Source organism: Mastomys coucha, unplaced genomic scaffold (genome assembly GCF_008632895.1).
Source record: "Mastomys coucha isolate ucsf_1 unplaced genomic scaffold, UCSF_Mcou_1 pScaffold22, whole genome shotgun sequence".
Taxonomy (NCBI): domain Eukaryota; kingdom Metazoa; phylum Chordata; class Mammalia; order Rodentia; family Muridae; genus Mastomys; species Mastomys coucha.
In genome coordinates this window covers 134,739,866-134,754,899 of record NW_022196905.1, presented here as the reverse complement: position 1 = coordinate 134,754,899, position 15,034 = coordinate 134,739,866, and the positions used below count along the sequence as shown (strand labels likewise).

The following is a 15,034-nucleotide window of genomic DNA, read 5'->3' as shown; positions in this document are numbered from 1 at the left end:
CCGGGCGGTGGTGGCACACGCCTTTAATCCCAGCGCTTGGGAGGCAGAGGCAGGTGGATTTCTGAGTTTGCAGCCAGCCTGGTTTACAGAGTGAGTTCCAGGACAGCCAGAGCTATACAGAGAAACCCTGTCTCAAAAAACAAAACAAAACAAAACAAAAAGAATAATCAGAAGGGTGGTAGAACACTTGCCAAGAATATGCAAGGCCTGAGTTCACCCCCTCAGTACTGCTCTGTCCCAAAAAAATGATAAAATTTATGCATGGTTTCCTACAAAAAAAAAAGGAATAGAGAAGAGAGTTACTATGGTGGTTGCTCTGAATTGTCACAATTCAATCTGTGACACAACTGAGAATCACCTAGGCAGAGAGTATCAATGAGGGGCTGTCCAGATGAGGGGGGCCTGTGGGCATGTCTGTGGGTTTCATGATTACAATTCATTGATGTGGGATGATCCAGCCTCAAAGTGGGCAGCACTGTTTCTTGGGTTTGGGTCCTGGACTGTGAAAAGAGGACATGTAAGCTGAGTGCCAGGAAACACACATGTGTCACATGCGTCCCTCTCTGCCATGACTGCCCATATGTTAGTCAGCACCTGAGGAATCATGCCCATGAGGTTGTCCTCTGATATTCACATTCCATAACCAAAAAAGGAAGAAGTCTGCAGGTGCAGCTGGTGGCTTAGCAAGGCCTGCCCATGAGCCTTGAGCAAAGACCTTTCAGAAAGACCAGAAAGGTCAAAGTGTGTGATGTCACCAGAGAGAGTAGGACTAAAGGCTCACTCTGGCAAGCGTGCCTAAATAGTCTTCTCCTACAGGTCCACTTAGCCACTCTGGGGAGAACTCTAGAGGCTGCTCCTGCGAGCTGGGCATCTAATTAAAGAAGTTGACACTAGAGATGCCCAGGGTGTGTGAAGGGACCCTGTGCTGAGAACCAGAGCCCAGACCCTGATGTGCTGAGCAAAGATTTTCACAGAAGCCAAATGTTTATGTGGTCTCTATGTGCCAAAGATGGTTCTTTCAAAGGAACAGTAGGCTGAGGGCGGGCAGGGCTCAATGGTAGAGCCACCCACAATGCTCTGAGTTTTATCCTTGGCATCCTGAGACACACATGAACACACGCATGCACTCATCTGCAGACTTACAGAGGAAGAACATCAAGCACCGCCATAAGCCAGAAGTCAAGGTTAACAGGATACGCTTTGTGCCACAGGCTCAGTTGTTCTCTCTGCCCATCATGTGTAACCCTGACAACTGGCTCATTGAGCTCATCATGAAGAGATGCCAGTCTGGCCATTGTACAGAGTAGCCCAGTAGCACCCTCAAGTGTCAAGCTGGGAGGTGGAGAAGTTATGGACCCTTCCAGATTGAGAAAATTAAGGAGATGTGATGGCTAAAGAAAGGCTAAAGTCCTTTCTGGACTACAAACTGGAAAAAGACATGGGTACAAAAACCAGATAAGTGGGCCAGGAGGCTTGGGGCTGGAGAGATGACTCATAGGTTGAGAGTACTTGTTGCTCTTATAGAGGACAAGTCTGGTTCACAGAAGCCATGTCTGGCAGGTCACAATCCCCTGTAACTCCAATGCCAGGGGCACACACACACACACACACACACACCTAAACAACAACAAAAACTACTGGAAATTAGGTCCATGACAAAGTACCTGCCTAGACTCCCCCAGTGAGGGGCTGGGGTGTGGCTCAGTGGTAGAGCCCCTGCCTAGAATCCCCCAGTGAGGGCCTGGGGTGTGGCTCAGTGGTAGAGCCCCTGCCTAGACTCCCTCAGTGAGGGCCTGGGGTGTGGCTGAGTGTAGGGTGTGTATCTAGCATTCACAGGCCTTGGGTTTCATTTCCAGCATCACAAAGCACCAACAAGAAGGAAACCAGCAGAACATTGGATGCTCGGGCAGGTACGCTGCCTAGTGTGGTCTTACAGTGGTGAATACTTGTCTTTCCTGTTGGTGAAAACCCACAGAATTAGGAATCTAGGTAAAATGAAACATAAATTGTGTCCTTAGAGGACACAACAGGCTGATACAGGCTCACTGATGGCAGCAAACAGACCCTCTCTGGAGAGAGATGTTGACAATGGAGGAGTTGCAGACTGAGATAGGGGTCATTGGGAACTCTGATATGGTATGAGTTCAAAACTACTGTAAAACATCAGAGCCAGGCATCATGGCTCACACATGCAAACCACAGCACCTCAGAGACTAAGGCAGGAGGATTTCAAGTTCCAGGCCAGCCTAGGCTATGTAGTAACAAGACCCTGTCTCAATGCCCTTTCCCGAAAATATTCTACAAAAAGTAAAAATAATAAAAATAAAATTTAAAAAGTGAAATCATTCCTCCCAACAGGAGCCACAAAGATCCTAGAGGAAGGGCCGGAAATTCAAGTATTTCTCTGAGTTCCTGGAGGATCTTGACCTACCAATGCTCAGGATTCCCTCCCACCCACTTTGACCCACCTCTCTCTCCAAGAGAGCAGGGGTGGCTTCACCTAAGGGAGCAACACCCACACCTGCCCAGTACTCCTGTGAACACTGCTTTATTAGCTCACTGGACAGGCTCTGGTCTTTAGACCTGCCAGGCTCCCCGTGTGTGTGTGTGTGTGTGTGTGTGTGTGTGTGTGTGTGTGTGTGTACATGTGTGCATTGTGAGTTTTGTTCACATATATATGCACATGTGGGAGAACAGTCCATGTAGAGAGCAGAAGTAGACTTTGGGTGTTTTGTTTTGTTTTGAGACAGAGTCTCTCATTGAACCTGGAACTCATCAATTCGGCAAGGATGGCTGCTCACTAAGCCCCAGGAATCCGCCTATTTCTGCCTCCCCAGCACTGGGATGCCAGACACATCCTGCCTTGTTCAGCTTTTTTCAGTGTGTCCAGGGGCTAGGTCCTTATGCTTGCACAGTAAGCACTTCACCGACTGAGCCATCTCCCCAGCTGGTACTGGACTGCTCTGTCTGCAGCCTGGGGCTCAGCATGAGCTCCACATGCACCTGACCCAGGGTACCTGGTACGTGGATGTCTTGGTTTCCTTCTCTATTCCCTTGTGCTCAGCCCAGCCCAGCCCAGCATAGGCTGACCTAGAGCGGGGGTGGGGGTGAGACTCACTTGGAGTGAGCTGGACATTACTGAGAGCTGCAGCAGCAGTCGATCCAATGTGCCCTCACCCAGCTCCTGGGAGTAGAGTCGGTACTGCTGCTCCAGAGGCTCCGGGGCTGAGATGCCATTGTCTGAGGAAGCAAAGAAAGCGGCCATCAGAATTCACTAGGGCACACCACCTCAGGCACATGAAAACCACTACCATGTGCCAAAAGGGGCAACACCCGTTTAAAGGCGAGAGCTTTTCTTCTCTAGAATACTGCCTTTTAACTTTCCACCCATTTTAACTTAATTTTTGAGTCAGGGTCCTATGTTGTTCAGGCTGGCCTTGAACTCATTATGTAGCTGAGGATAACCTTGAACCTCTGATCTTCCTATGTGTATCTGCCAAGTGCTGGGATTACAGATGTGAGCCATCATACTTGCCGGGAATGGAACCAAAATCTCATGAATGCTAGTCAAGCACTGTATCAGCTGGGTTGCATCCCCAGCCCTATGGTATATAAGTGTATATGTAATTATGTATGAGTATATAATATATATAATACACACACATAAATATGACTTTTTGAGACAAGGTTTTTCTGTGTAGCCCTGGCTGTCCTGAAACTCCCAAGCCCCATTTTAATTTATTGTGATACTTTTGTGTGTGCGATATGCCTTTGGGGAATGAGTGCATAAAGTCTCGCTGTGCAGCCCCGGCTGGCTCAGAACTCACTATGTAGATCAGGGTGGCCTTGATTCATGGGCCTCTGCCTCCTGACTACTGGGACTAAATGCATACATCATTACACTTGGTAAGTCAGAATGCTGAACATGCTAAGCAAACACTCTACCATTGAGCAAGCCACACCTCAGCTGCAGCTTACAATTGTTTTTCTATTGTGCTGAAATGCCACTTTCAGTCATAACAGGATAGTATTGGGCTGGGCGTGGGGAGCGCTTGCCTGGCACTGGTGATGCCCTGGTTTCTGTCTCCAGCGTCACCAAAATAGGAAAGGAAGAGAAGGGGGATGGGTAGGGAGAAAAGGCTGATAATGATTCTAAAGAATAAATAAAATGTTAGCTAAAAGTAAAAGGCCAACTTCTGGAGTGTATACCCAAAAGAACTGCAAAAAGAGTGTAGTGCACACAACTGAATCTAGCCAGGCGGTGGTGGTGCACAGCTTTAGTCCCAGCACTCAGGAGGCAGAGGCAAATGGATCTCTGAGTTTGAGGCTAGCCTGCTCTACAGAGTAAGTTCCAGAACAGCCAAGATAATACAGAGAAACCAAAAGAAAGAAGAAAAGAAAGAAAGAGAGAGAGAGAGAAAGGAAGGAAGGAAGGAGAAAGGGAGGGAGAGAGGGAGGAGGGAAGGAAGGAAGGAAGGAAAAGAAAATTAAGCATGAATGTTTTCCAAAGTGATATTTATAACATTCCCAGGTAGGAACAACACCAACAGATGAGCTTATAGACACAGGCTGTCCATGTGATGGAATATGACTCAGCTACAAAAACAAATGACATTGTGGTGTCTGCTATAACATGAATGAACCTAAAACGTGTTGTGTGTAAGTAAAAGAAGTCAGAAAGCAAAGGTCATGTAGTGTATGGTTGTATTCACAGGAGCCATCCCATACAGGTAAAACCACAGTCAGGAGGATGACTGGGCTCCCCTGCTCTTGAGAGGGACCTGAGGCCAGAGGATCATGTACCACGGACAGCCTGAGTTACACAATGAGATGCAGTCTCAGAGAGAAAGATGGTTGTGTGGGTAAAGTGCTTGCCACTCAAGCGTGAGGACCTCAGTTGGGTCCCTAGGACCCACATCAAAGAGAAGAACATGGTGGCGGTGGCTTTAAATCCAGCAAGGGGCAGACAGAGACAGGAGGGCCCTGGGGCTTGCTGGCCAGCCAGCCTCACCTACTCAGTGAGCTCCAGGTTCAGTGTGAGATCCTGTCTCAGAAACAAGGTGGTATATGGTACAAGAAGACACCTGGATGTAGACGTCTTATCTCCACACATGCACCCACATGCACATGTGCACACATACAAACACACGCATATGCACACACGCACATGTGCAAAATAAATAAAATACTATTAAGAACTGAAGACAGGGCTGGGCAAGATGGCGCACACCTTTAATGCCAGCATTCAGTAGAAAAGACACAGGCAGTTCTCTGTGTCTTTAAAGCCAGCCTGGGGCCTGGAGAGATAGCTCAGTGATTAAGAGCACTGACTGCTCCTCCAGAGGTCCTGAGTTCAGTTCCCAGCAACCAAATGGTGGCTCACAACCATCTGTAATGGGATCCAATGCCCTCTTCCGGTGTGCCTGAAGACAGCAACAGTGTCCTCACATAAAGTAAATAAATAAATATTTAAAAACAAACAAACAAATAAACAAAAAGCCAGCCTGGTCTATATGAGTTCCAGGCCAGCCTGGTCTACATGGTGAGATTCTGTCTCAAAACAAGTAGAGAAACACACAAAAAGTCCAGGACTGGACCCTAAGAAGGCTGAAGTAGGAGAGTTTGAAGACAGCCTGAGTTAAACAATGCATCCTGGGAAGGAAGGGAGGATTAAAGAAGAGGTGGAGATGTGGAGGGATGGAGTGGGTGCAGGAAGCCAGCCACACTAAGCAGGCTGGTGGCATGCTGGTGTTTGTGCTTGGGCATTTAGAGACTGTCCTATGTTTTCAGACAAAGTTTTGATTTCTCTATTGTGCTGGGAATTGAACCCTGGACTTTAAGTTCCCTAGGTATGCTCTCTAACAATGAGCTGTGTGCCCAAGCCCTTCTATCTCTTATTTGTGTGTGTGTGTGTGTGCATGCCTACACGTGTATAGCAGTCAGAGGACAACCTCAGGCATCCTTCCTCAGGCACCATCCACCTTTTGTTTAAGACAAGGACTCCCAGGATTGGAAAGATGATTCAGTGGTTAGAGCACTGACTGCTCTTCCAAAGGTCCTGAGTTCAAATCCCAGCAATCACATGGTGGCTCACAACCATCTGTAATGAGATCTGACGCCCTCTTCTGGTGTGTCTGAAGACATCTACAGTGTACTTACATATAACAATAAATAAATCTTTGGGCCAGAGTGAGCAGGGCCAAGCGAGCAGAGGTCCTGAATTCAATTCCTAGCAACCACATGATGGCTCACAACCATTTGTACAGCTACAGTGTACTCATATACATAAAATAAACAAATAAACCTTAAAAAAAAAAAAAAAGGCCAGGCAGTGGTGGGGCATGTCTTTAATCCCAGCACTTGGGAGGCAGAGATAGGTGAATTTCTGAGTTCAAGGCCAGCCTGGTCTACAGAATGAGTTCCAGGACAGCCATGGCTATACAGAGAAACCCTGTCTTGAAAAAAACAAAAACAAAAAAGATAAGGGTTCCCATTAGCCTGGAACTTTGCCTTGTAGGTTAAGCTAGATGGCCAAGTAGCTCCAGGGATCCCCCTGCCCCCACTTCCCACCTGGCCAACAATGGGACTACAAGCATGTGCCACCATATTTAGCTTTTTAATGAGTTCTGGAACTCAAATTCAGGTCCCTACACTTATAAAATAAACACTTTGCTATCTGAGCCATTTCCCCAGCCCCTGCCCTGTGGTTTCTCTTCCTAGACTGCAGAATCACTTGACCCTACATGCCGAGCTGGCCTCTCACCCTGCATCAGCTGTCGCTGCCCCTGGATGACCTGTTCACACAGCAGCCGGTGCTGGTGATAGCGCTGGATCACAAAGTCCTTCTGGCACAGCAGGTTCTTGTGGCATAGGTTGTCCGCCTGAAGCTCCGTGTTCTCCACCTCCAGCTCGTGAGCCCTGCACAGCAGCTGTAGGACCTCCCGCTGGTCCTCACTGGTCACCTGCCTGGGCAGCAGCTTCTCCATCTGTGAGGCCTTCTGCTTGGCATGGGCCAGGCGCTGCTCTAGCCCAGCCTGGGGAAGACAAGGAGAGCTCAGGCCATCACTGACACCAGTTAGTCATCCTCATGAGACATGGGACAATTAGCCCTTATTGGCAGTAAGCTTAATACTGATGAGGTCTGTTTGACAGGACCCAGAATTATCTAGAAAACATGGGTGAGCAATAATGCAAACTAGGTAGCCTCTGGCCATGCTCATGAAGGATTATGTTGGTTAGGTTATTTGAGGTGGGAAAACCCACCTTACATGTGGGCCATCCCCACCCCCCACTGGAGTTCTCTACTGAATGAAAAAGAGAAAGTAAGCTGAGCCCCAGCATCCATCTCTCTCTGTGCTTCCTGACTGTGGATACAATGTAACCAGCTGTCTCTCCTCCTTCCCCATCTTGTTGGACTGTGAACACTCAAACTGTGAGCCCTCAAACTATGAGCAAAAAAGAAATTCTTAAAGTTGCTTGGTCAGGCCTGGCAGTGGTGGCGCACGCCTTTGATCCCAGCACTTCGGAGGCAGAGGCAGGCGGATTTCTGAGTTCGAGGCCAGCCTGGTCTACAGAGTGAATTCCAGGACAGCCAGGGCTACATAGAGAAATCCTGTCTCGAAAAACAAAAAACAAAAACAAACAAAAAAAAAGGTGCGTGGCCGGGCATGTTATCCCAACAACAAGAACTTAGCCCCATCCCCAGGACTATCCATATCTTCTGCCTTCAAATTCCTGTCATTTTAACCTATCTATGTATGAAGCCTTGCTGACCCTGGAGGGATCAAGCCTGCTTCTGGATACAGCAAGCAACTTACCCGAGAGCTTGTTTTTCAAGCGCAAATCCATCTGTGCAGAGCCCACTCTTCTGGGGCAGAGCCCACAGCGCATAGCTTACCATTCAGCACCCTAATCGCCCTGAGCTAGTGCCAGGCATCCAGGGACAGGGCTGGGGCACCAGGACTCGCAGTGCCAAACAGAACAATGAATGCACTCTTGAATCCTAGTCTGCAGCCCCATCCTGCAACAAGCAGGATGTTTGTTCTAGCTGTTCTGCGTGCCAACCTACAGCAACAAACCACCCTTCCTGTGGATGGCCAGTGCTTCCCTTAGACCAGCAGAGTCCCTGGTCAGGGTAAGGGCAGAGTACGCATGTAAGCATAGAACCTTCCTAGAGCTGGCTTGTCTATGCAGTGTGCTCTCTGAACCTGTGGTCACCTCTGCCGCTTTGGCTCAAAACCCAAGTGTGAAGGACTTCTGCCGTAGAAGATGTGGGGCTGGAGAGATGGGCCAGCAGTTAAGAGCACATACTGCCCTTACAGAGGATGAGTTCTGTCCTCCATACCTGTACCTGTTGACTCACTGCTACCTGGAACTCTAGCTCTAGGAGATCTGATGCCCTCTGCTGGTCCCCTCAGAAACTGGCACGCACAGGCATAGCCACCCTCCCTCCCCCATATACATAAAGATATATAAATAAAAATAAAAAATAACTATTTTCTTTTTTGTTGTTTTTTGTTTGTCTGTTTGTTTTTTGTTTTTGTTGTTGTTGTTGTTGTTGTTCGAAACAGGGCTTCTCCGTGTAGCCCTGGCTGTCCTGGAACTCTCTATGTAGACCAGGCTGGCCTGCCTCTGCCTCCCAAGTGTTGGGATTAAAGGCATGCGCCACCACTGAGGGTAGGAGCACGAACAAAGTGTTCACTACTTAAGCTGAACTCGGATGAGCCTTTCTCCTCTTCCCCACCTCCTTCTTTTTGCCCAGAGTCTCACATAGCCTGGACTAAGCTTAAACTCACTTATGTCCTGAGGATGGTCTTGAACCTCCAATTCTCCTGCCTCTAGAGTGCTGGGATGACAGATGTGCACCACCAAAAGTGCAGTTGATACACTGCTGGAGATGGAACCTGGGGCCTTGTGCCGACTAAACCAGAGCTCTACCAACTGAGTCACATTTGCAGCCTCCAAATGAGTCATGAGCTGCCAGGGCTGCTCAGTTCGAGGCCAACTGTTAACTTCATATCTCCTCAGAAATGCGAGCTAATGATAAGCTTGTCTACGTGGCCCATCTGCTCCTTCCTGCAGAAACCACAATGGGGCTCTCAGCCACCTTTTCTACTCGCTTCTCCTAGCTCCTGAGCCAACCTAGTACTCTGTGTGGGGCCATGTGAGGTGGACTGGCAGATTCTTCCTGGGAACTGTAAGTGGGAAACTGCCTTTTCAATTCCAGGAAACAGAGCCACCCACTGCATACTAGGACATGCCTCCAGAGTGTCCCATATCACAAAGCTGTGGGCCACACTCTGGGTCCTGATTCTCTCAAGCAGGAATTAGGGAGAGCTCAGGCCCAACTTGTCTACCACAGGCCTCCTGACCTGATCATCCTGTATAAAATGAACTGGGAACCTTTAAGACCTGCTTATGGCCTATACACCCACCAGACAAGGGCCTAGCTCTCTATACATAGCTGTGAATATACCCTTGTTTCTGTATATGTCTGTACATACCAGGGTGTGTGCGTGCGTACATGTGTGTATGTACCTTCCCAGCTACTCGTATCCCTTCATCCTGGGAGTCTGCTTGGGTGACTCATCAAAGAAACTGTCACACCACTCAACTAACTCCTCAAGGCCCCCAGAGAGTCACATGGGGCTGCCTTGCAGGCCCAGGGTCTTGGTCCCCAAGGAATGGATAAATGATGGCTGAGAAAGGTGTGTTCTGCCCCCGTTCTTATGATCTGGGATCAATCCCATTCCCTTCCTCCCAACTCCTCTCCGGGCATCCTCCCTAAAGTCCTCTCCAACACCCTTCCTTCAGTCCTCCCTCAGGTCCTCCCTGCTCCCCTGACATCTAGCAACTCCTGAAATCCTCCCTAACTCCCCTCCATCCAGCCTCCTCTCAGTCCTCCCCAACTGTCTGGACTCCCCTGAAGTCCCCTTCCATTCCCCTCCCCACAGCCTCCTAAGCTGCGCCCCCATCTGCCTGCTCACACCTGTTCTGGTGGCTGTAGTCCCCCTAATAACACCATACCCCTGCCTCTCCTCCTCAGATCGTGAGCTCAGGGCCCAGGACACAGCAGTTCTCGCTGAAGCCCCAGTGCCTGGACTCACGCTGGACACTTAAAGCCTTGCTTTTGCTTAACTGATTGTTTGCTTTGTTCAATGACAGGCTTGCCATGCGGGCTCCTAAGTGCCAGGCTTGCCACTGCAGACTCCTTCATGTGATGATATCTGAATTTCCTCTCCAGGTTCATGCCATCTACTTTACATGCCTCACTGACTCAGACGGGAGGCATCTATCTTATTTTTAAAAGTTGTTGAACTTGGCATGATGGCAGACACATACAATCCCAGCACTCAGGAGGCAGAGGCAAGTGGATATCTGAGTTTGAGGCCAGCCTGGTCTACAGAGTGAGTCCCAGGACAGCCAGGGCTACACAGAGAAACCCTGTCTCAAAAAAAACAAAAATCAAACAAAAAAAATATTGAACAAAACCTAATCATTCATTTGAGGTGAGGTGACTGCTCACCCACCCCACTGCTGTGGGTAGATGTGACAACATGAAGAGATGTTTGCTTTGGTTACATAGCCTTTAAGAGAACTAAACACAGGGCTGGAGAGATGGCTCAGTGGTTAAAAGCACTAACTACTCTTCTAAAAGTCCTGAGTTCAAACCCCAGCAACCATATGTCAGATGCCCTTTTCTAGGGTGTCTGAAGACAGCTACAGTGTACTTACATATAAATAAATCTTTTAAAAGAGGGAGAGAGAGAGAGAGAGAGATGCTTTTAACAACCTGACATTGTTGGACACTCTCCCGATTCCTGAAGACACACCTGCCAGCATTTAGCTAAGGAGCTGCCTAGTTCCTGTCATCACTGCCCTTCCCCCAAAGCTTCCTCAACCAAAAGTTTTGTAAATTTCCTAAACTGAGTTTACTTACTAGCCAGCTATTGTATAACAAGCTCATATAAAGAGCCAGCTCCCCCTCCCGCCCCAAAGACTGTCCTATGCATTGAGACTGACTAAGGATGACCTTGAACTTCTGATCCTCTCACCTCTACTTCCGAAGTGCTGGGATTACCAGTGTCTGGCACCACACCTGTGGCTGGGGATGGAACCCTGGACCTTGTGCTTGCTAAGCTAGCCTCTATCAACTGAGCTTCGTCTCAGCCCTGGACAATGTCTCTGAGTCCAGGTACTCTCAAAGAGCTACCTGGCTCAGATAATAAGCAGCGCCATTCCTGTGACTGCGCAGGCGCTGATGATAAGCGCCATTCCTGTGACTGCGCAGGCGCTGATGATAAGCGCCATTCCTGTGACTGCGCAGGCACTGAGTCTCTCCCTTACCTTGAGGGCTGCTGTTTTCTGCTGTTCAGCCAAGAGCAAGTTCACCTCCTCTCTCGCCAGAGCCACCTCTGGGGGCTCGGAAGCCTCGACTTCTCCATCAGCATCCACCGGCTCCTTGTCCTTCTCACCACTGTCCATGTTTGCGTGGTGGTGGGTCTTCTCCCGCTCCCAGCTGCAGCCAGGAAACAGGTTTCAGGGGTCAACTGTGCCTGAGCTGAGAGTTCTACACTTCACACCTAGAGCGCTCCTAGCCTATTAGCCTCCTCACAGGCACAAAATAACAAGAGAACGGAATCGGGGGTTTCACGCTCTTCCCACATATATTTCCCTGCCAGAGTCAGCCATGGCTACCTCTTAAGGGAGCATGCCTCTCTGGTCCTTGATGTCTTCAGGGGACAGCTCTGTGACCAGGGACACTAGGAGGAGTGCTGGGCTCCGCCAGCGAGGGTACCACATTGAGCCTAAACAAGATCCAGGGAAACTGGGCAGGAAAGGGAGACAAATGAAGCCTCGGCAAGCAGGTGCCTGGCCAGAAAGGGGCAAAACACTGTGATTGCATTGTTAACAGTTAGAATAGCTCTGGTGCAAGGCCTGTGCTGTTTGTATAATTGAAGGAAGAGAAAGAAGACGAGGATGATGATGACAAAGTGTGGTGATGAACACTTGTTGTTCCAGTGCTCCAGAGGTTGAAGCAGGAAGATCACAAGTTTGAGACTGGCTAGCCTGAGTTATATAGCAAGACCTTGTTCCAAGCAAAAAAGGTGAAGGGAAGGAGAAAGGAGGGGAGAGGAAGAGGGGAGGAGGGTGAAGAGCAAGGGAGGAGGGAGGACAAGAGGGGAGGAGAGAAGGGGAGAGAAAGAGGGGAGGGAAGGAGGGGAAGAAGGGAAGAGGGGAATTGTGGGAGAAGTAAGAGAAAGGGGAAGGAAAGCCAGGGTTTGAGTGACAGTGCTGTCTGAAGTCACCCCTGAGTAAGTAGCCTGTGTCCAGGTTTTCCAGGACTTCAGAGGACACCCACTGTCCCAGTGTAACAATTCCCAGTGCCCCTTTAACCTCCAGGTGCAACCCAGCTATTCCCTGCATGGGGTCACTCTGTGGGAGAGAGATTGTGTTAATATTTACTGAGCCCCTGGGCTAGATCTGGACTTCAGCCATAAGAGGTCCAAGGGATCTAGAAGTGTCTTGCACGTGGCCCAGCTTACCAACAGGGTCATGACAGGAGAGGAATAGCCTTCTTGGGGACTGGCAGACAGTGGCAGACAGTGGCCCACTTTGTTCCTCGGCTTTCCTTCCCTTCCAGGATGGGCTGTGCCATCCTGTGAGCAGCAGGACACTCACTCTGCCATGGTCAGTAGGTGGCGAGACATGTCTATGTGCAGCTCAATATTGGTATTCTCCAGCTCCACCAGGCTGCGCCGCATCTCCATCTGCTCCTTGAAAGCCCCGATAAGCTGTGCCCGGATCTTGTTCATCTGTAGGCGACTATCCTCCTCTGCATCATGGGGGATTGTGACTGTAGGTGGGGAGAGGATGGCGCGACTAGGAGCATTGCCAGTCATGTAGGCATGAACTCCATGCTCACCCACCAAAATGGGCCATGGGTCCATGGGCATGTGTGGATGGATGAAGGATGGGAAGGGCTGGTGTCTGGGTGAGAGGCTGTAGAGATGGGTGGATGGATAGATAGGTAAATAAATGTTAGTGTATATATTGATAAATGGATGGACTTTTGTGAGAACAGATGGATGTGTAGATGGGTGGATGGGTGGATGGATGGATGGATGGATGGATGGATGGATGAAAAGGGGTAGATGGATGGATGCATGGATGGATAAGTGGGTAGAAAGATGAATGAATGAGGAGGTGGATGGATAGATGAATGTGTATTTGGGCGGACGGATGGAGATAGGTGGGTGGATAAACAGATGTGTGAGTGTGTGAATAGGTGATGGATGTATATGAGGGTAAATGAATGGATGATGGATAGGTATAGGTAAGTGGATGGAAAAGGACATGTGGATGAGTAGTTGGATAGGTGATACATAGATGATTGAGTGGAATACAGTAGATGGGTATATGTAATGGTCTCATTTCTCCTTGAAAAGCCTTCATTTTGTCCAATTGATATGTTACCCACTTAATACACATCTCAAATTGCCCCAGCACTATCCTTTTAGTTAGTCCAAGAAGTGAAAACTACATCAGCTTACATCCATGCCTCCTAAAGTATTAGAGATTGCTCATCTATTGAGAACCACTAAGAATTCTAGACGACTGATGAGATGGCTCAGTGGGTAAGGTGCCTGCAGCCACGCCTCACAACCTGAGTTCAATCCCCAGAACCCACGTGGTAGAAGGAGTGAACTACTTCCTGCAATAAAAAAATTTCACAAACCAAAGAACATGTGTGGTATGTGTGCATATGTCTAATGGATTTGATTTTGGTACTTAGGTCCTTTGGGGGTGGAGGGTTATGGGTGCATAGTCTGTGTACATGTTGATGTGGGTCTGTGTGTGCATGCATGCAGTCATGTGTGCCCATGTTTGTGGAGGCCAGAGGTAAATGTTAGGTATCTTTCCTAGCTTCTCCCCACCTTATGTTTTGAGACAGCGTCTCTCACTGATCCTGCAGCTCATCAGCTGGAGACTAGATGGCCATCAAGCTCTAGGAATCCTCCAGACTCTTCCCTTACCCAGAGCTGGGGTTAGAGACACCCGGTGTTTTGTTTTATAAGACAAGGTTTCTCTGTGTAGCCCTGGCTGTTCTGGAACTCACTCTATAGACCAGGCTGGCCTCAAACACACAGTGTTACATCCCAAGTTCTGGAATTAAAGTTATGAGCCACCACGATCGGCCTGCTGTGCCTGGCTTTTATGTGAGTGTCAAGGATCCTAAGAGGTCCTCTTGTCTTCACTGTGAGCAGTGACTGGGTTACCTCCCAGCTTCACACAGATGTCCCTAGAATCCATTTCTGCAAGTTTTATCTTTCTTTTTCTTTTTTTCTTTTTGAGAGAGAGGAAGAGAGAGAGAGAAAGAGAGATGGGAAGGGAGAGGCAGAGAGAGAGGGAAAGGGAAAGGGAGAGGGAAGAAGAGTATGTGTATGTATATGTCATTCCTCCTTGGCTGGTCTCTAGCTCTCTATAACCTGAATTTAGTCCCTAGAACCCACACAAAATCCAGGTATGGTAGTGCCCAATCTATAATCCTAGCACTGGAACATGGGAGAGGCAGGGATAGGTGGATTCCTAGGGTACACTGGCCAGCCAGCATAGCCCAGGTGCTAAATTCCAAGTCCAGAATGTGACCCTGTCTCCAAAAAAGTAGTCTGGGGACGGAAAAGAGACCTCAGTATTCAAGATCTCAGACTCGCCGGGTGGTGGTGGCGCACGCCTTTAATCCCAGCACTTGGGAGGCAGAGGCAGGTGGATTTCTGAGTTCGAGGGCAGCCTGGTCTACAGAGTGAGTTCCAGGACAGCCAAGGCTACACAGAGAAACCCTGTCTTGAAAAAACAAAACAAACAAACAAACAAACAAAAAACAAAACAAGAAGAGTAGACTGCCACCTGAGCTTGCTTTGCAACATAATCCACCTGAAACAAAGGATGGGCCTGTGGGCTTGCCCTATATAAATGCAGTGCTGAATAAACTTGAAGCCTTGATCAGAACCTTGTCTTGGCTTCATCAAAAAAA

The 15,034-nt window shown here is 48.8% G+C and overlaps 1 protein-coding gene across 1 annotated transcript in view; it reads right to left on the bottom strand.

The window, feature by feature from the left end:
• The window catches only part of LOC116104694 (kinesin-like protein KIF19), a 43,907-nt gene that overhangs the window by 4,850 nt on the left and 24,023 nt on the right, over window positions 1-15,034 (bottom strand). Inside the window, exons 11-14 of the mRNA XM_031391189.1 lie at window positions 12,682-12,830; window positions 11,347-11,518; window positions 6,764-7,034; window positions 3,119-3,240 (exon numbers count right to left, since the gene is read on the bottom strand). Coding sequence (XP_031247049.1) covers window positions 3,119-3,240; window positions 6,764-7,034; window positions 11,347-11,518; window positions 12,682-12,830 — 714 coding nt within the window. The remainder of the gene's footprint in view (window positions 1-3,118; window positions 3,241-6,763; window positions 7,035-11,346; window positions 11,519-12,681; window positions 12,831-15,034) is intronic.